This window comes from Rhamphochromis sp. 'chilingali' (genome assembly GCF_963969265.1).
Source record: "Rhamphochromis sp. 'chilingali' genome assembly, chromosome: 5".
Lineage (NCBI taxonomy): Eukaryota > Metazoa > Chordata > Actinopteri > Cichliformes > Cichlidae > Rhamphochromis > Rhamphochromis sp. 'chilingali'.
In genome coordinates this window covers 42881856-42903988 of record NC_137932.1, presented here as the reverse complement: position 1 = coordinate 42903988, position 22133 = coordinate 42881856, and the positions used below count along the sequence as shown (strand labels likewise).

The 22133-nt window shown below is 41.5% G+C and overlaps 1 protein-coding gene across 10 annotated transcripts in view; it reads left to right on the top strand.

Annotated features, from left to right (window-relative positions):
• The window catches only part of ptprfa (protein tyrosine phosphatase receptor type Fa), a 348653-nt gene extending 327956 nt beyond the window's left edge, over window positions 1-20697 (top strand). For 4 of the 10 annotated variants that reach the window (XM_080882887.1, XM_080882895.1, XM_080882890.1 and 1 more), the window contains 9 exons: window positions 719-838; window positions 3162-3316; window positions 7140-7425; window positions 8922-9100; window positions 14178-14304; window positions 15646-15771; window positions 15909-16063; window positions 16180-16315; window positions 17564-20696. In XM_080882887.1, the coding sequence (XP_080739013.1) occupies window positions 719-838; window positions 3162-3316; window positions 7140-7425; window positions 8922-9100; window positions 14178-14304; window positions 15646-15771; window positions 15909-16063; window positions 16180-16315; window positions 17564-17632 (1353 nt within the window). In that variant the 3' untranslated portion in view covers window positions 17633-20696. Of the gene's footprint in view, window positions 1-718; window positions 839-3161; window positions 3317-7139; window positions 7426-8921; window positions 9101-14177; window positions 14305-15645; window positions 15772-15908; window positions 16064-16179; window positions 16316-17563 lie in introns of all 10 variants that reach the window. The other 6 variants (XM_080882888.1, XM_080882894.1, XM_080882893.1 and 3 more) reach the window with 3 other exon arrangements.
• Window positions 20698-22133: the final 1436 nt, after the last annotated feature.

The following is a 22133-nucleotide window of genomic DNA, read 5'->3' as shown; positions in this document are numbered from 1 at the left end:
TGAGCTTTTTCGTGATTATCTGATGGAGGAACATTAGAGAATCTAAATATCCATCACACCGGGCTGTTTCCTGATGTGTAGGAAAAAACAAATCTGGCTTTCACCCGACCCAACTCTCCCGATATTGCCGGTAGTTCATGTGATAAAAAAGGTATCCCAATGGCATGTATGTCTGGGCCTAATCTAGTCTACTTATGGTACTTTTAGCTTTGATATAGCCCTGGTAAATGTGCTGTGCCCCAAATACCACAAGTTCCACCGTCTACAGTGGAACGTAGTTGAGGAAGCCAAACTTACCCTGAGTCAATACCATTCGTTTAGACCAACGGTGGCCAAAAACACTGCAAATAAGGGCCACATTTCAGGTGTCCAGGTCACAGGCCAGCAATCTCAGAAGAGATGCCCAGACCTCCCTCTCCCCAGCCCCCTCTTTCAGCTCTTCCAGAGGGATACCAAGGTATTACCTGAGACCAGACACCTTTAGAAAGGTGCTTGTTTCAGTCATGTGCATATATGATCCTGTTCTTTCAGTCACTGTCTACAGCTTGAGGCCAAAGGTAAGGTCATCTCCAGCTCTCTCTTTTCACCAGCTGAGTCCAGCACAGCAGTCACATCACTGCAGATACTGCACCAACCAATCTCTCTATCAACACCTACTCCACTTCCAACACCACTGATTGTAGAGCTAAATAGTCCTTTACGTTGTCTCTGTTTGTAGGTGAAATGTGACCAGTATTGGCCCAGTCGAGGCACGGAGACGTACGGGATGATTCAAGTGACCATGTTGGACACGCTGGAGCTGGCTACGTACAGTGTGAGAACGTTTGCCCTCTATAAGGTAAGACCACCATGTTGCTGTTGATTCATTTAGTTACACAGATCACCAGGAGCAACTCAGGGTTCAGTATCTGGTACAAGGATACTTTGACTTGCAGATCAGGGATCAAACCTCTGACTTTCCAATTAGTAGACGACCAGTTCTGTCTACTGAGCCCACAGCTGCACAAGCGACCTCCCATCCAAACACTAACCAGGACCAACCCAGCTTAGCTTCCAAGCTCAGACAAGACTGGGTGTGCTCAGGGTGGTATGGCTGGAAGCCAGCGTCACATCTTAGTCCACTGGACTGTTTGAAAATTGCTTAAAAGTTAGAATCTTCTGTTGTTGAGATTAAGCTTCGTTAGCATACGGCTTAACTGTAACCTATCTCTAAATTTATGCTATGCAGTTTGGCAACCGCCTGGTGGAGGTTAAATCACATCAGTCACTATTTTTCACTAACAGTAGACCCAGACATATAAAAAATACGTAGAAAAATTAAACACCAATACTAATAAACTAAGTATCTGTATTTTCACCCTGTATATTCAGTTTACTTTCAGCAAACAAAGGAGTGTCATTTTTTATCCGCTTGTTAAGTTTCGCTTCATCAGTCGTTTCCAGATCCTTCATTGTTCAAAAGCAAATAAAAACTGAAGCATAACAAAGAACGAAAACAAGTCCAAATTCTTTCAATTTCAGTAAAATGATCTGAGACTGCTTCATACATCCGAGGAAAAATGGAAACAGGATCATAATTTAATCACTTAACAAACAGATTGCTGAACTCTCGCAATTGCAAATCACAAAATGTCTTTAGCTCATGGACCTAATTCTGCTCACCAGTGTGCAAGTATTATAAACTAGTGTTTCCCACAGAACCTTTTTTCTCTGATAATCCAAAAGCCACATACTTTTTTATAAGGAACTGACAAAGGAGTCATTGGGATGCTAAAGACATGCTACCTTCTGGGTTGGCCTACAAAAAAGGTCATCCCTGCAGCACTCCGTGCTGATTAAGGCTTCCGCAGCTTTAAAAGGATAGAAAATATTCTTTCTTGTCTAGAAAGTACTTAAGAGTCTAAGCCAGGGGTGTCCAAACCTTTTTCACTGAGGGCCACATACATAAAAATATAGGAGGGGCGGGGCCACTTACTAGAAATTAGGTATATAACCTTAACTTTACTGTATTACTCTGTGTGTTAACAAGAAAAATGCAGATAAGAAAGTGGTGCAAAAGCAGGGTAGTGACAGAATTGATGCGCATCATTGATATTTGAAGCATGTGTATCTGCACATGCATGCTTATTAACACACGGGTACTGTGGAATATATTTTTAAAGCGCTCGTGCTCTCGTCCACTCCCTGCAGAAAGTTGCAGTTTAATGTTGGCTGACGAGTCTTCAGTGAGTCGCACGACTGGATTTCTGGACACGCTGACGTTGTTGAAGTTCTGCACTTTTTCGGACACATTATTTCGGTGACTTTAACGAGGCCGTGTTACATGGTTTCCATGTTTGATGAGGTCTCCATCTGAAAAAGGCTCGCCATGTCTCGCGATGAGTTGGGCGACCTCATAGCTCGCTATTGGAGCCTTTTCCTGGACAATTTGAGCACGAAATAAATACTGCTGCTGACCCTGCAGGAGAGTTACTTTCTGCTCTGGCTCAGCACCAGTGTCGGATGCACAGGCCTGATGTTTGGTTTCATAATGACGTCGTACATTATCCTCTTTCATAACTACCACAGTCTCAGTGCAGATCAAACAGACACTGTTCCCCTTGAGTTCTTTGAAGAAATCTTCACTCTCCCACCGTGTCTGAAATTTTCTGCACTCACTTTCTACTTTTCGCTTCTTTGGTTCTGCCCTGTTTAGTAACTTGGGGGTAAATTTCTTCTGTGATGTCCTTTTTGGTGGAGCAACTGCCTTGATCAACAGTAGCTCCCCCTGGTGTTAAAACTAAGAAGTGCAATACACTCAAGTGCGGCGATTCTATTTATGAAATTACTTGCGGGCCAATTAAAAATGGACCGCGAGCTTGGACACCCCTGGTCTAAGCAGATTGTGGCCTTGGTGCCTGAATTGGGGAAAAAAAATGTGTTGTGCCTGATATTATGTTTGTCACTGATAAAGCTATGAAAACGTCATCATACACCAAGGACACTTTGTGTGCTTCTGAGTGCAGCTCAGAGTGCATTTGTGATGCACAAATAATAAGAAGTTCTTGCATTAATCATTCAGATAATCGAATTTATGCCAGTGAATCTTTTAGCCTCATAATCACATTAGTGTGTTGGGGTCTGTTTTTATGAGTGACAAACTTGAGTAAATGTGTCAACAGAATGGCTCCAGTGAAAAAAGAGAAGTTCGACAGTTCCAGTTTCTGGCTTGGCCGGACCATGGAGTCCCTGAGTATCCGACCCCAACACTGGCCTTTCTACGCAGAATCAAGTCCTGCAATCCTCAAGATGCCGGACCCATGGTGGTTCACTGCAGGTAGACCTTATCTTACATTAACACAAATACTGCAGCATGCTCAAAAACTATTGTTTCAGATCATGTGACATTGCTGGAAACCATCTTCGTGTATGCAACTCTCAAACCAGTAACCAGCCCCCTTTAAGGGACATGCACGCTCTTGCATCTTGCAAGGTTTTCACAGCTACTCTGTGTGATATTGATTTATTATACTTATTTGCTTTGCCTGTTTTCTGTCTCCATCTGTTGATCTGTATTGTTTAGTAATTCATTCATTTATTTATTCAAGTCTTGTGTGAGAACGTTGTAGCTGAAGTCTGATATTATCCTAAATTTCTAATATTTTTTAACTTCGTCTCAGGCTAACATTGATCTTGTTACAAAACCAGCTCAACCTTTTTCACAGCTACGGCGCAATCATTTTAGAACGAAGATAAAAGTGAGTTTTAAACACTGTTGGTACGTCCGTGCCTGACATTTGCATTTGTGCAATTTATTTCTCTATGAACACAAATGCAAATACACCAAAGTGCTAGAGGTGAATCAGGCAGACAGAGATGCAGCCTGGAGGAAGCTCTCACAGAAGCCTTTTCACCCCAATTTCCAGTGTAAACATTAATCTGCCTTTAGACATGCTTGGACAATAAGTCGCAACCTAGTTTGTTCAAAGCATACTAACACAGCTAACCCATCAAAGAAAATGTGTTGTGCCGAAAGAAAACAGAAATCCTTCAAAGTGTTTTCGTACGCTGCACACAGCACACTCATGTTTACCAACCCAGCTGATCTGGGGAGCTTTAAACCAGACTTATCAAAGGAACAACAGGGGCAAGGATCTGAAAAGCCAGTCCAGTTTTCTGTAGGCAGCGTGCTCCCTCCCTGCTGTCTGAAGGACCTTCACACCACTTCTTCTGTGAAGAAGTGGGATCAGTGATTTCAAAGTGTAGCACTGAAATACTTCAGTATCTAAAGCTCATACTGCATTTAGTCTCCAACCTGTAATAAAGAAAAAGCAAAGCAAACGGAGTAAACTGGAGAAAAACAACTACTGTGCATATTTTACTCTACGCCCTAATGTGGCAGTGTGTTATTCATCATGGTCTCATGTGTTCACATACAACATGGTTTATAATTGAAATCCATTGATCTGTTTACAAGAATGAGTTAAGTTGGTCAAATGAACAGAAATGTATTTGATTCTGTAAATCAGAATACTGTACAGCCTTCCTGTTACAAAAGAATCGCCAACAACGCATTATTTCACTTTACAAAAAATGTCGTTTATTTGTCTTTAAATGGAGGGAACAGAGTCCCTTATGCTGGATGGATGTCACTTCCTGTTTCTGCTGTCATATAGTGCAGGAAAAGGGACCCAAATGCAGGACTCAGAAGCAGGCAGGGGTAAAACAGAAAAACACATTTATTAGGTTCATGCACAGAACCAAAAATAGTAAGTCCACTGGGGAAAGACGAAATACACAAACAAGCCACACAGGGAGGGTAGATAAATGCTAAGACATGGATAAAGGGGGACGGCTTGATTATAGATTTACACATGAGATAATCATGGATAATTGAACACAGGACAGGAGAAGTAAAACTATCAGAAAGACAAAATAAATAAATAGCCAAAAGAAGGACTATTAAATAAACAAACATCACACTACAACATAACATACAGTGAGGAAACACTGAGGGTGATAAGAATGGAATAAACCAAAATCACAAACAAACAAAAGAAGCCAGTCCGTGAGTATCAGAGTCCAAACTATGAATACTAAAATACAGAAAGACCCAAACACAAAGCTAAGCCTGCAAAGTAAGGACTCAGACACCAGCAAAACACACAGACTCTAACATCTATACTTCTCCACCAGATTTATATGGCACCAAATCAGAACAACGGCTGCCTAAAGGTGCTTCATGTGACAATAATGCAGAGAAAAGCCTGACAAGCAGATGATTCCCTGTGAGCAAGCACTTGGCAACAGTGGGAAGGAGAAACTCCCGTTTCACAGGAAGAAGCCTGCGGCAGGACCGGCGTCAGGGAGGGGCGGGGCCATCTGCTGCATTGGGAGGAAAAAATAATAATATCGTTTATACGCTTTTCTTTGTCCTGGAAATGTTTCCGCTTTTATGCGGCTCTTGGCCAGCAGAACTCTTTCTTCTTCATTAGTCTGCTCTCAGCGAAGGTTCGTTTTAATGTCACGACATGCTGAACGCATGAACGAACTGTTCCCTCGTGATTTCATTCTCCTCTGCCGTCCTTTCAAAGTCAGCTTAAAATTCAAAACGGACACTGCTGAAGGTCGTGTAGAAACAGGAAGTGACATATAGCTGTCGTCAGGGACTCCCATGTGCCGCGGCAGCTTTTGGATGTTTGTTTCCTCCGTTTTTTATCAACCTGCATAAAACACCAGTTACAACATAAAAGGTACAATCTTAAAATGTATGGTTTCATTTTGCACTCTCACCTTATATTAACTGTTCAGGAACTTTCATTATTTTGTATTTAACAGTCAATAAAATTAAAAAATACAGAAACTGCTTTTTTATCATTTTAATAATCAGATACAATAATGTTCTACAAACAAGTTAATAACTACTACACTTTATTATGTTTGTTAATTTTGTTAACTAACAATTTATAATTAAATAACAGTGATTAAAAAAATACCCATTTATTAACATTAAGGATGGAAACTGTTCTAAGGCGAGCAGGAAATAGATTTTTCTTCTTTTTTCTGCATCTCAAATGACTGGTCTGCTTATACTGTACAAATTTAGACACAAAAAGCAAATATATTTCTTCCTTATGGAACAGATATTACATTTCCATAAAGTCAGAGAACCGTATCTGGCTTTTCCATTTCCAATTCTGCAGCACAAATCCAGAATTCATATATTCCCATAAGGGGATGTTAGATATAAACTGCAGGTATTTTTATTTATAACACAATAAGTACATGAGCACGTATGCAGAGGTCCTGAGCTGCACTTTAAAACCCACAGTCATCCTGTAACCCTGACATCCTGCAGTGCTCACGGTGCAATCTGTGGGCCTCGTCGTCCACAGCACAACATTGTAGATGGAACCAAATAATGGCAAATAATACAATGATATACTCTGAAAGCTCTTGTCCTGTTTATATGTTCAAAACAATACATTTTTGGATATGGACTGTTCTTCAAATGGCTCACAGCAGTTTGGTCCATTCACTAAAATCAAGGTTGTAGAGTAATCGCTTTACTTCTGCCACACAATAGAATAAAACAAGTTTCCATATCGGACTGCAGTTTAATGTGAGCTTTAAGTGCAGGTGCCACGAATAAGTCTTTGAACCAAAGACAATAACCATCTATAATTTCCTTCATGTGTAGGTCAATAAGAAAGACCAAGAACGGCCTTGTAAAAGAAGATTTTACTGATGCTTGTGTCTCCAGAAGGACAAAGCAGCCTATCCAAGCCGAGCAATATTCAATGAGGTGTAGAGACTCTAAGGTCCATCGTGAATCTCTGTGCACCATGACAGACAAATCCAGAACGTGTAAGCGTTGTGAGCAAGCAGGCATATAAACGAAATCACCCTGATCAACCAATGACATAAAAGTGGAATCAATGAGCCCCTCCTTGCCTCCATAATGTTAAAGGCCAGCCTCGTCTCTCAGTGAATCTTTATGGAGGGACGAGGACCCATTTGTAACTGGTTTGGACTGGTATTCATGAGGATTTCGATGCTGTTCCCGGCCCGTGGAAATGCCACAGTGGTCAGGGGAAAGATGTAAAGCGCTCAGGGATCTCTGGTCTGACGCCTGTGTTTCCTCTCTGTGCTCCCATCAGTGCCGGTGTGGGCCGGACGGGCTGCTTTATTGTGATTGACGCCATGTTGGAGAGGATGAAACACGAGAAGTCGGTGGACATATACGGTCATGTGACGTGCATGCGAGCTCAAAGGAACTACATGGTGCAGACAGAGGATCAGTACATATTCGTCCACGAGGCCCTGCTGGAAGCTGCAGTCTGTGGCAACACAGAAGTCCCTGCCCGCAACCTGTACGCCCACATCCAGAAGCTCACCGAGGTGCCCGCTGGAGAGGCGGTGACAGCTATGGAACTGGAGTTTAAGGTGAGCAGATCTGGACTTTACGATTGTACGGCTTTGGGCACTCAGTATATTTAAGGAAGCACTTTAAACACATACAGTAACTGCCTCGACTGTGCTTGGATTCAATGACAGACACTTTAAGTCATGGAAAAAGATGAGAGAGCAGCTGCACCTTTAGTTTCTTACAGGCTTTTCAGGATCATCACTGAGGAGAAGGTGATAGGAGTCCAACCCAAACGCCTTCTGTTGGGATTTTTCACTCTGTTGTGCAAACTCACTGCATTTCTGTCCGCTAGTAAACTAGAGGTCATTCCATAACAATGTACAGTACACACACTGTGTGTTACCATGTTTCAGTGCAAATTAAGAATAAAAGAAATGAGCTTTAAATGACTGCAGTGCTAGTAGTAGTCTCAGAGTCAGATTCACTACATGTAAACACTTTAATGCATCTAGAGAAAAATATTAAACAGGTTTTGGGGATGGGTGGATGGATCATTGACACAACCATGCCATGAGGGTAAAAGCATTTTTTGTTTATTTAAATTGGAGTCCCTTGGAATACGGGGATCTGCAAGACTCATATCCATCCAGCCTACTTTAGGTAGATTTTAAATCATAAAGTCAGAATCAGTTACTACAACATTGCAGTCAGTAAAAGTATAGCTATCATGGCCTGGTTTGTACAGTCTCTCCAAATTCATGTAAATGTAATACTCAAGTGCAAGCAAAGGCAGAAGGAAGATTTTCCTTCTTCTCAGAGGAGAAGTTGTTAAAGCTTAACTTCTGAGCTCCTGATGAGGCTGGAGTAGAGGGAGCTGCAGAGGGAGAGCAAGAGCCAGGAAAACCGGGAGATAAGGTCATCCCAGGTTAGATAGTTTTATACGGGATGATCTGCAGCAATCCACTGTCTTCAACTGCTTTAGCAAAAGTGCAGTGGCTTAAGCAGCTTCTGTCCTGCAGCAGGGGGAATGCCCAGCATTCAGTATTATGCTGCTTTTTAATGCAAGCAGGGTGGCTGTAAATCTAAACAGAGCATGATTAGGTTTTGATCCTCAGTTCACTGCACTTGCACTTGCAGTGCAGAGGTCTCAAGTTGGTGCCTGTCAGTAAAGAAACACCTCCTCCCCACCGAAACTGAAAAGAAAAATTTGAGAATGAAATCATTCACGCAGCTAGGTTTGCATCCAAACATCTTATTTCTCTGGTTTGATCTGCATTGTCACAGGCCTGTCGGCTCACACTAAATGTTTCAGGATTTGTTTTGACTTTTCAGCATCTTCAGGATGAGCTTCAACACACAACAGTATCCGACATTCATTTGAAGTCAGAGAAAAAAAGGATCGTCTCAAAGTGCATCATTCTCGTGCATCAGTGCGAACGTTAGCTCCTCGTGCCCTTTAACAACCTTGCTCACGCGCCACACTGGATTAGCACTATAAAGACCAGAGGCAGATGATAGACAGTGGATGCTGCCGTGTAGCTGCAATCACCTGTCCTTTCTTCTGTCTCTGCAGAAACTGGCCAACTCTAAAGCACATACCTCAAGATTCATCAGTGCCAACCTGCCGTGCAACAAATTCAAGAACCGCCTGGTGAACATCATGCCTTTCGAGTCTACTCGCGTCTGCCTGCAGCCGATCAGAGGGGTGGAGGGCTCTGACTACATCAATGCCAGCTTCATCGACGGGTACAGGTGAGCCCACAGAAATCACTTCACAGAAATGAGTAGTGCGGCGCATTTCTGCTCAGCTGCTGCACCTCTAATGAGCCGGGGGTTGGACCTTCTCTGTGGCAGCTGACAGCATTAAATTACAGGCTGACATGGAGTCCGGTGTTTCACCGCCTCACATCCCTTTGTTGTGTCAGTTGTCAAAACAAATTGGTTTTATTGACAGGCCTGTTCATTCTCCCACTTTTTCCACCTCTTGTGAATGGATAGGCTGTTTGAGATCAGTGACATGTCAGAGAAATGAACTGATTACACCAACAGGTCCACGACGCGACTGCCGTCTGTGTCCATGTTCTGTCTTTGGACATGAAGAAATCTTGAGGGTTTTCTACCTTTATAGAAGGGAAATGAACTGAGGAGACACTCAGCTTAATGCCTGTGTGATCATAGCTCAGTATGAAGGCCAGAAATCTGATCAGTCCTTTTCTTATTTCTATCAACATTTATGTGCAAAAACATAATTATTGTCTTCTTGGATCAAGGAAACACTGACATTGCAATAAAACATAGTAAAGTAGAGACATGCATGAATTTGAGATTCAAAGTAACGCTGATTTGAAGAACATGCAGTCTATATGCTTCATATTACTTATTCCTGTAGTCTGCATTTGGAGCTCTACGATGTAGCACGATGCCCAAAAGATCATGTGACAACACGAGTCATGATCGTCTCCACAGCTTTAGCCAGAACTCGTATGATCGCATGATGATATGGTTCAGGATATACAAAGTTGGTCACTTGAGCTTTGGGCTAAAATTCAACTCACAAACTTTCATGTTGTTGCTCAGATTTTATTCTGAAAGTTATGACGGCGAGTGATGATTCTCAGTCTGCTAACATTGTCTTCTGTTTACAGTAAGCTTACAGCTGCGAGATGCATCACTGAGCACTATCACAGTCCGTCACCTCCCCTTACTTCAGGTGTAGAAAGCATGTTTAGACAGTGCTGTTTATTTATAAGCACAGATGAATATTAAATTCTTTGAAATGGCCAGCAGGTCGTCGGCTGCAAAAAACAACTTGTGTTTGTATAGATTTCAGCTGGAAAATGACTCCAAAGTTATTGATGAGTGCCCTCAATGCACGGCCTTGGTAAACAGTTACCAAACTGAATACAACATGATGTTTATTTTCTAACATCTCTTCCCCAATCTTTGTCCAGAAACACGATAAACAGAGTGACTCTGACATTAGCCTAGCAGCATAAAGTGTCCCTCAGACTCAACACGTCACAATGTGATTTCATAAACAGTACACATGTCTCTCACAACATTAGCACCGATATTGTCACACATCACGTTAATCACGGGAAAAGACTTATTGAAAGTTTTCTAGCGCACTTTCACAGAAAGCAGTGGCTAATGAGTCAGGACTTCCCATTTTACATGCAGGGTGGGTGTATGTTGTTTTTGGCTCCCAGCACCTAATGAAGTCCCCTGAGTACCCCCCACCAAAGGGAGGCAACGGAAAGAGGCAGGGGTGTCGTGTAATTCCTCTCTAATTCCTGTGTCGGTAATTAAGAGCGGAGTGAGATTCGGGAGCTCCATCCCTCACTGAGCTCAGCCTTTAAAGAGCGAAGCATGGATTAGGATAGATTAAGGTGAGGGGAATGCACATGATTATGATGATTAGTGGACATGCCCGGTGACGTCTTTGTGTATCACCATTCGTTATTCTCCTACTTACTGCGCTGCGAGATACAAAGGCAGCGAGTGCTTACACCACAATGTTATTAACTCTGCATGAGTCAAAAGTTACAACAGTGAAATCTGCTTCCTGCTTAATTAACTTTTGATAGAACTCTGTTGTGGTTCTCACTATTAACTGTGAAATGCTTTAATTTGTGTAATATTAATGGAAAATCTATTCTATTAACTTTTCTGGGTTATTGATTTGGCTTTCGTTTCTGTCAGCGAGTATGCCTGAAACTCTTGCTTCATGTAGAATTTTAACTGGTTCATATTTTTTCATAATTTCAAAAAGATAAACCGTCACATATGCTATACTGATTACATACAAACTGAGGTATTTCAAAGGCTTTTAATGATTATAGCTTGTAGCTCAAGAAATTCAAAAGTCTAGTATCTCAAATTATTGAAATATTTCGGCTGCTTTTCAAATAATATGAACCACATATCTGTCAGTCTAGTTCAGCAGACACAATCACAGGGAAGTGTGCTGACTTGAAAGTTGTCCAGGTGATGATCATCAACACCCTCTGCAAGGAAAGGAAGCCACAGAAGGTCATTGCTCAAAAGGCTGTTTGCAGCGAGTATATTCATGAAAAGATCATTAAACCCAAGCGACAGATGACCACCGATTTTTGTGGATTGTCAAGAATTTGGGAGCGCTTCATAAGTAGTAGAGTGAGGAACATTAAAAGCTGTCACACACAAGTGTCTTGAAGAAAAGTGCTACACCATCACAGTCCTGAATCAGAGGCTGCATTACTGAAACTGCATTACTGCTTTTCTTTGGTGATTTGGGATGCCACGTCATCTGCTGGTGCTTTTTGCTTCACTGTGTTTTATCACGTCCAGAGTGAACACAGCTTGTACCAGGGTATTTAGAGCACTTCATGTTTCCATCTTCTGACAAGTTTTATGGAAATGGAAATTTCTTTTGTCCAGCAGGAGCCGACACCTGCCCACAGCGCCAAAATCACTACCAAATGCTTCGCTGACCAAATTATTACTGTGCTTGATTAGCCCGTCATTTGTTTGTGGTGTGAGGAAGATGAGAAATACTCAACCTTAGAAAAGAAACAAAAACAGAGAAGCTGAAGGCAGATAGCCAAACAACCTGGTAATAATAATACCTCAGCAGTGCTGCAAGCTGATGGCCCCATCACACAGCACAGGGATGCGATAATTCATGGTTAATGGTGTATTAAATAAGGACTATATTCTGCTGCACCCTTTCTGCTCTTGGCTCTGTATGATGGCACGATCTGATATGGTCGTGTTGGTGTTGTTCCCAGATCAACATAGTAAATGTTGTTCCAGGACCAATCAGAATGTTGTGACGTCATACTTTTGCGACTTCGGGAAAAAATGCCGTAAAACAAAAAACTGTACTTAAGCTGCAAGAAACCGCCTCTGTCCGCCGATCAACGGACCCTGACCCTTTAATAAATGCTAAGCAGAACTGATATTGTCCTTGCAACACTGGAACTTCATAAATGCACGAATGGCTTGGCGCGCCAAAGAATAACGTCAGAACAATGTGATTGGTCACTTGCAATGTTGATCCTGGATCAACACCAACACGACGATATCAGATCATCCCTGTAACACGACATATTATACATATGTTTAGATCAATATAGTCACAAAAGCTGCACCACATGTTGTTAAAGCCTTAGTCAGCCATTTAGATACAAGCTGCCTTAAAGGGGGGCTAAGCCAAGATAACAATAACAATGTAAATAAGGATTATTTTGAACTGCAAATCATGCAAAGCCACTCTACTCCAAGAATAGAAATGTGGAGCTTTCAGGCTTCCAACTTGCAAATGATTGCACACTGTTTTTATTTACATTTTAAGCAGCATCCAAAGTTTTGTATTCAATCCCAGGAGGCTTAAGTGACATCAGCTTAACATGAACATCCAGAGAGTTCTTAGAGACGGGCTGATACACGTTGACTTTTGATTTTCTGCTGGCAGTAGAAAAAAAGGCAGAATAACTCCAGCCTTGTCTCTAAAACAAAGCTCTGAATATTAGCATATATGCTAATATTCAGAGCTTTGTTTTAGAGGGTTAGGGTTAGGGCTACTACAGTTTAGTAACATTTGGTTCAAACTGTTCTCGGTGCTCATCAACAATCTGGCTTTAACCAGCTGCTGCTGGTTAAATGCTTCAGTCAGTCAGCAGCGCTCAGCAGGTAAAGTGACAGCATCAAAATAAGCAGCGTTCGTTCCTATTTGTTTTGGTTGTTGTATTATGGAGTATTGAAATATTAGCTCCACTGCTTGTGAGAGGAGGACAAACATGTAGCCAAAAACAACAAAGCCTCCAACCACCAGTGTCACACAAGAGCACTGATATATACAGATAACAGAAACACACCCAGGCATGCAAGTCTGTGGGAATTACCTAGGCCCACTGTTATATGCGTCAACACTGCCCCCTGGTGGTGTCCAGCTGCAGAGGATCGCCTGGAGCCGGCGGAGCAGCTGGGGTGGCATCTGTCATTTTAACAGAGCTGTTAAAAAGGCTATGTGTTCAAGCAAAACTATTTAAAAATCAGCGCACACATTAGCAAGCAGCTGACTCATCAAATTTTCTTTAAAGGGGTATGTGAAATTAAATATTTAACACCTGAGAGGTTCGTTCAACACTTGTGGGATGTCATTGCCCAGAACTCTTGTCCGGATGTGGTGAAGCCGCAGCTAAATTAACTCTTTTATTTTTGCAGTGTCACGAATTGTGAAAAACCATGACTGTAATTCATAATGAGCATTTTAGGCAGATGTACTTGATCCATTGCACATTTTAATGGAGCAAGTTCTTGTTTTCTAAGGTATTATTTATCAGCTTACGTGTCTCAGAACCAGCCAGGCAAAGTCGGTCATCACCCGAAATACCCGGACCCCCAAGTTCCTAAAACCAAATCACAGATCTCTTTGGGAGCACTGAGTCGATCATTAACTGACATGAAAAAGCAGGTAAAATTAGTTCGGGGCAGCTGGTGATTATCTGGCTAAGCAAATCATACACGGTTTACTTTACTGAATCACAATCAGGTAAGAAGATGAGAATAAAGATATTTCTTTGCTTTCATTGGACTGTACATGTACGAACTCACTCGCAGCCTTGACAGATCAAACTAAACCTTTTCGATTTCTGTCCATTTCATGATAATATGAGTGGGCAACAGTGAGATTATTTAACTGCTGTCACTTTGCTTTACAGAAAGAAACCCAAAGTGATTTTCTGAAGCAGAGCTGAAGTGGAAGAAAACTGAAGCCAAATAGCAGCAGAGCTGCTGCAGCCCAGAGGAGTAAACACAGGCTCTGTGTCTCTGTTTCCATTTGCAGGCAGCAGAAAGCCTACATGGCCACCCAGGGCCCGTTAGCCGAGACCACAGAGGACTTCTGGAGAATGCTGTGGGAGCACAACTCCACCATCGTAGTGATGCTCACTAAACTCCGAGAGATGGGACGGGTAATACAAAACAGCTTCACCTTCTTTTATGTCACGTTGCACTGAAAACAATGCAAGATCTGAATCGTTTCTATACATCAAGCAGAAATCTGGAATGAAAGTGATGATAAAGGCTCCACAGGGAAAAGGAGGGCAGAGCATACACACATGTATATTTTTAACATGAGTAAAAATGCTTTCTTTTTTTTTAAGGAGCATGAAATGTTTCTACATTTTGCCAAATCTGGTTTTAATAAAACTCGTATACACTGAATTTACTGTTAATACAAAGTAGAATGACACTTCAAAGAGTATAATGATCTGTACGTAACACATAAGGCTCTGCTTGAAACATCTGGCTGTGGGATTTTGTACAATAAATATTTTTCAACTACTGGTAAAGACAAAGTTTGTCAAGGATTTAAAGTCTTTGACAAAAAGTTCAATATACTCCTAAATACCATCCAGTAATGGGTTTCTAAAGATGGTTGGATCAGTGCGTATAAAAGTGGAATATACAATTTGAATATGCAGAAAATATAGTGCTTTACTTAAATGAAGAAAGACGTGTTTTTATTCAGTAAAATTTAAGTTAATTTAATTTTTTTATTTTTGTCATTGTAACTTCTTGTTTTGTCTGTTTTTGCTTTTTAGTTAGGTATGAATCTATTATTTGATCATCACACCTCTCAGGTCCATTAAATATGCAGTCTTATAATAAACAGTAAAACAAAAGGCTGTTATGTGCAGTGATTTTATATGTCAACATGGATTTGCTCTGGCTGCTCATGGAGGTGGGTTGCAAAGCGGCTGGCAGCTTAAATAGTTCTGGGCTGAGCTGATATGGACGAGCTGTGAGATCAGCTGAGCTGACGGGCATGTAGCTGAGCTCGACGTTACAGCCTGCCTCATGTCATGCAGGATTTCTCCAGCTCTGTGTATGTTACAACATCGATGCATAGAGTTCATTGTCATATACTTTTAAATGTTACAAGAAACAGCCGTGTTGATGATTCATAAGGACATGCAGATACTCACATTTTGCTATAATTCAGCAATGACCTGCTTTCAACTGAATGCTCCTGTTCCACCACATCAGCCTTTGTCCAGTCTCTGTGTTATCAAAGTCCTCGAAGAAGCTGGTGCTGAAGTGTCACACTGCTTTTATTTCCTTTATCAGCAGACACTGGAGTTGTTTGCTGTGCTGTGAGTAAAAAGCGTGGTGGTCAAAAGCAGCCTGACAGCAACAGAAACCACTGCCCATTTCACACTAATCTGAGGCCTAATCGTTGCATTTTGGTCTCAGTGTTAAAACTCCAAGTCAGTTATGCATTTCGCGATCATCTTCTCTCCATCTTTCAGGAAAAGTGCCATCAGTACTGGCCTGCTGAGCGCTCTGCACGTTACCAGTACTTTGTTGTGGACCCGATGGCCGAGTACAACATGCCTCAGTACATCCTCCGAGAGTTCAAAGTCACTGATGCCCGGGTAGGTTCTCTTTTAGCAGCAGCAGGAATGTGACTGCAGATCACTCGTACACTCTTTCCAGCTGGTGGGGGAGGCAGGGATCGTTCTGTGTGAGCCATTTATCCTTTTTTCTTTCCATTTTCCTGCATATTAACCAGGATGGTCAATCGAGGACCATCAGGCAGTTTCAGTTCACGGATTGGCCAGAGCAAGGAGTGCCAAAAACCGGGGAGGGATTCATTGACTTCATTGGCCAAGTGCATAAAACTAAAGAGCAATTCGGACAAGATGGACCCATCACTGTTCACTGCAGGTAACTAAGAGCGTGTGTATGTTTGACCGTGTATAATCGGTTTGGTTGTCAAAATCTGACACGAGAAGCTTTAAGTGATACATTTCAGTATAATAATGTTAATGTATGTTTACCAGTGCTGGTGTTGGGAGGACTGGTGTGTTTATTACTCTGAGCATCGTTCTGGAAAGGATGAGGTATGAAGGAGTGGTCGACCTCTTCCAGACCGTCAAGACTCTCCGAACTCAGAGACCGGCTATGGTGCAGACAGAGGTATCAGTGTGATGCAGGGGCGTTCATCACAAGGGCACAGTCATAAACAGCACATAAAAGAATATAACACATCTTTTTGATTCTCCCCAAACAATAACATATCTTGGCTGTATCTCTAGCTACAAATTCAAAAAGCAACACAACATTGTGGCTTCATTAGTATCTGTGCAGACACAATCCACGTCTCTATGGCTCCTCCTGCCAGAGCAATAAACAAACATGTTGATCGACATCACGAAGTGCACAGAACTACACAGAACTGTCAGCTGTGCCACAATGCACAGCTGACAATGCACAGCGCAGATGTTTACTGGTTTATCTGTTGAATGGGTCTGTTAGGGAAGGGCGGGACAACCGCCGAGTTTACAGAGTTCTCCCATAGATTTCTGTTCCGCTTTAGTTCCACACCTCCACCTTATAATGTCTCTGATGTAGCCTTCAGATATGAAAAGTGACTTTGCCTTAAACCTGCATTATATCTCATGACCAGCAGGGGGCAGTCCACTGAACGCAAAAGCAACCCAGTAAAACTTTGTCAATGAGTTTAAGGTTTCAGTTTGTGAATACATTATGATGTTTAAATTGCTCCATTTAGAGTGAAACAGAGCTCAACAGTAAGAATCCCATCCACATTCTGATTAGGAGCCATAATATTGGACTCCCTTGAAAAAGAGGTCTTTGATCTCAACGGGACATTCCTGGTTAAATAAAGGTTAAATAAAGTTTACTTTGCATCCATCCAAAGTAAACTTGGATTGTGAAACAATGGCAGGTGCTCCTGTAAAAGGTCTGTGATCTCTGATTTGTGGAGGTCACAGTTACTGTGGAACTGTTTAAAACCACAAACGTCACATCGCTTAGTGAGTATGAAACTTAAGTCACCACGACTGTACCGTGTTGAAAACAAGATTATCGATTGTACAATCTATTTATCAATGAATTGGTTTGATCCAAATCAGATCTTTTTATGATCACGATTCACCTCACCGCTGGTTGGCTTGGTTCATATAAGTGTTGTGTAGCGGGATAATTAACAGGGTATTTGGGGCAATTTTTTAAAACAACAGAAGGTCAGCCGGAAGCTTCAGAACAGGATTTATGTTTGTGACATATTTACATTATAAACTGCTGCTGCACTGCAGCGGCAAACCTGAAGTTCCTAATGAAAATAAATCCACTTTACTGTACAACTTTGTCTCTGCTATAATCCTCCTTACGTGCTGATCAAAACTTATTCTGTGTCTCTAGGATCAGTACCAGCTGTGCTACCGGGCTGCTCTGGAGTACCTGGGAAGCTTTGATCACTATGCAACATAACCCTGCCCAGAAAGAAGCCCTCAGAGGAGATCTGTGTCTCTTCTGAGCCACATCCACTCTGCTCCATTGGCCCCTGCAGGCTGATGAGGAGGCTCTGAAGAGGACTGATGAGGAGATGACCACAGCAGGAATCAGGAGAGATTAATGGAAAGAGGAGAGGCGATGTGATGACCTCCCCCTCCTGGACTGGTGCCATGATTCTGCCACAGACCCCACACAAAAACCTCCCAAAAAACAACCCTGAAAGACTCGTACTGTACTCATGCCTCATTCTGATCCCTGCGACTCCCCAATTTCTGCCTCCTCAAAATAGCAAAAACTATTTTTCTGCTACTTTCATTTATATCCATCATGACTATGTTGTTAGCCATTATTAGAGTTTATTTTGTGATCACTTACATTGGTTACTATATGTCTTAATGGGTCTTTTCTTAATTTGCTTCTCTTATTTTTCTTAATTTTTAATAGAGGACATGTATTTTCAACATGATCCAAGTCATTAATACTGGACGCCGTATATTCACAGCTGCTAATGATTTTTTTATTTTATACCACAGATATGATATTCTAATGTTTATCGTTATTCGGTTGGTCTTATTTAGAGGGAAACTTGGAGAATGATGATCTCTACTAGACAGATCAACTGAGCAAATAAGGTTTGTGACCTGCAGTATGAAATACATCACAGCTATAAATGTGCAAAGACTCATCACATCTGAAGAACTGCAAGCATGTACAGCGTTTTTTGTCATTAAATAATGTTCTCAGAGTCTTCAGAGATCTGGAGGCTTTCAGCAAAAGAATAATGAAGCAGTTGGAAAAGTTGTGGACTCAGGTAGACTAACACAGATGGCCTGTTCATGAGTGTTTTTGTGAAATAAGTGTGACGTCAAATGCAGAGCTCGTGCTCCACACGTAAAAAATGAAATTCTGACACCTGGAGAGAAAAAAAGAATAAAACCCCAACATCAGAAGATCCTCTGTGAGCAACATTAGTAACAGTGAGGACAAAAAACTACCTTTTAACAGGAAGAGACCTCTCACAGAGCCAGGCTCAGAAAGGAGCAGCCATACACAACTGTCCATTGGAGGAATGAGGGGAAATAGAAGCGAAAAAAGGGATCGTGAAAATGAACAACAGACAATATTCTGGGATGAATTTTAATCAGATTGGTTTTGTTGCTTCTCCTTGAAGGATTAACTTCACTCTTTATTTCTGTTATTGTCAGCAAATGCCATAAAAACCCAACAGCACAAGTTACACACTGCAGTGTAGGGAAACACAGTCAGGACCTCTGGTAGACTTTCTTTGCTTAGCTGTGATCAGCTCAAATGTGCTGCTGCTGCGACGCCAGTACTCGCTGCTTTTTGTGGATTTACACAACTGAATTCAAAACGATATCAGGTGATGTTACATGAACCCAGATACTACAAAGCTGGCATAAAGGTGAAATTCAGTGAGTGAATCACCTTAAATTTCATTTGATTTCTGCTATCTCTGATATAAACCAGCACAGACTGTGGCCACTGCAGCTTCTCTGCACAGTCAACATCATGCATTACTGTGAACATCACCACAATGCTGCAAACTAACCTGTTTCACCTTGCACTAAACTGCCTGGTATTTTTATGCAATGTTCAAATAACACAAAGTTAGTAGACTTCAATTTGCTTTAAAGGATGTTTTAAATTTAGGGAGAAAAAATGTCACATAAGCATTGATCTGATATCTGGAAATTTTAAAATGGCTTAAAAAATGACATGTAAGCAGTGGTGATGGTGCCATGTTGCTCAAAAGACAACAGGAAGAGTGTTTCTGCACAGCAACAGAAATCAGCATAGTTAAAAATTACTATTAACAAGAGACTTGTGTTTGAGACTTATTGGAGTTTGTTTTGACATTTAAGTTGAAGTTTAGGCTAAAATAGACTTTTATAATAATCAGTACACGTTACCAAGTTCAGCTTTCTAGCCTGCTACTTTTTCACATGACCACAAGAAACTAGAACACACTCTCTGGCCTGATGTGGCTCTGTGGGATTGTTGAAGAGGCAAACTTAAAATGCCAAGAGCCTTACAGAGGCTCAACTGAGGGGCAAGCAGCGTGATACGTCTGGGGCTACAAATGTGCCACATGTTTTATGACTGGCAGATCCTGTGTGGACCAGACATGGATAAAAGTCATGAGATGGGCTTAACATTAAAACGAGTGTTGTGTGGGCCAGATATGACCCAAATGTCCAACAACAGCTGGCATCTTGTCCAAATAAGGTGGACCTGTGGCTGAATTTAGGGAGGCAGACTCAGCCTGAGTCGGGTACATCACCCAAGCCTAAATGCAGCTCATAGAAAATTTCCTGTGGGCCAAACATTTATTGGTGTCTGGATATGAGATAAATAAGGATTTTTTTTATTGTAAATCATTTAATGCTCCTGTAGTGGACTACAAACTTTTCAAAAACTGCAACAACAACAACAGGGAAATGCTTCTAGAAATAAGCTAAATAGGCCCTCCGTTAACATTAGGGGTTACTAATGTGAAAAAGCTCTGCTGTGACATGCAGCCTGGTTTCTGACGCTCATACTCATTTCACAAAGATTCTCCACATTGTGTTTGTACAAAAACAGCCCAGTTGTTGTAAAGCACACTGAATATGGACTCAACATCCTACAGTACAAGACAGTCATGTCTCACATATTCACTCATCTTTGCATCTGCATACATGATTTTACATTGACAGGATGCATTTAAACGGGATCGCCACCACAGATAACTCACCTCTTTTATCACTGTGTAGCAGGCTCAGAGAACAACATCATTGTTCATTGATGCATCTCTGCGTTTTTCATTGAAAGATACAGTGAGGTGGCTTTTGAATGATGCAGCCCACTTAAAGGATTCATTTCTCATAGTTGTGCTGTAGGGGTCCTAACTGTTGTATAAACGATCTGTTTTCTATTCAAAGCAGAGAAAAAATGTCTTCAAAATCTTGATGTTAATAAAGTTGAAATGTTGGGTTTTTCATATAAAAGCAGTGACTTCTTTCAATTTTTATAAAAATGTGACGTGAGGTGACACCCGGTGGACCAAGGGGAAACAAATATGCTGTGCTTTGCTGTCCTCGTGTGACTGTTTGGTGTTGTTTATTTTAAAAAATATAGAAGTAAACCTTCATTAAAGTAAATTTAGGGGATTTTCTTTATGAAAATGACATTTCTGCAAATTTCCTGTAGTCTAAATTTTACCCAATAAGAACTTTATTTTGCACAGCATCAAAAGCATCAAAAGTAAAAGTACTGGAGGTGTATAAAAGGAAATCCTACAGTCACTTAGTAATAATGACTGAAAAGAAGCGTTTCTCCAGTGGAACTTTTTATCTTCTCTGCATTGTTACATTAGAATGTCTGGAGTAAAAAGACAGCAAAACAGTACAAATTTATCATAAATGCAGTGCTTTCTGGGCACCCGTGTACTGAGATATCGCACCCTGACTTCCTTCTTTTAACAAGGCTGTTTGGTTTGGCAGTCTTCCTACACAGTAGCCCATTCCACAGCTGCAGACTTCCTCCTTCATGCTGAAGAAAAGCAATCTCTGGATGACTGCTCTGAATAACACTGGATGGCTGCAATGGCTGTTACTTCCGATTTCACCCTTCCAATAGCGTCATCCATCCTGGTCCCTTTGTAGATCCAGCTTACTTAGCAGGGCCATTAGAGTATCACCCAATGGGAGTCTGGAATAGCAGAGAGTGATGCACCAAGTTGATCAGGACCTCATCAGGACCTCCTGATGAGGTGGTGAATTTAGCACCACATGGAATTTATCAACCACAGCCCATTTTACTCAAGATGATCATTTCTTTCAGAGTTCCAGAACCTCTCTGGGTATTCTTGATAGAGTTGGATGGGTGACGAAACTTTTCTCCCACTGAAAACGCTACATCCAAATGAACAGAATCAAACTTTGGGGATTTACTTAGCTGGATGATTGAGCATGCATCAAGATACAGTTTACATGCAGTATATAGGACTTCAGGTCAGCAAAGGCCAGGACGTAGGCCACGTGTGATGTCCAAAAGGCTCTGATTTCTTAAAATAGATGGTCCTATGTGCTGGAGTTTGCTTTCCTCGGTGTGCTGGAAGACAGCATTTTGTCAGAACTGTCAAGACTCGCACAAAAACTGAGTAACTGATAATAAAGCACTGATAATTCAGAAGGAACAGCCATATACAGAAACCCAAGAAGGATTATAGGGTCTTAAGATCAGTAGGCTGGAGCCACTAAGTTATTGCTTCTATTTTTCTTGGCTGGTGGCAGACACAATGTAGCAAATGTGCTTGGATACAGTTTTACAAACTTGGAACTTGTCAGTGGACACCTTCAAATCATATTCCTGAAAATCTGAATCAGAAAACTTTATTAATCCATCCATCCATTCGCTTCTGCTTATCCTTTTCAGGGTCACGGGGGGCGCTGGAGCCTATCCCAGCTGTCATAGG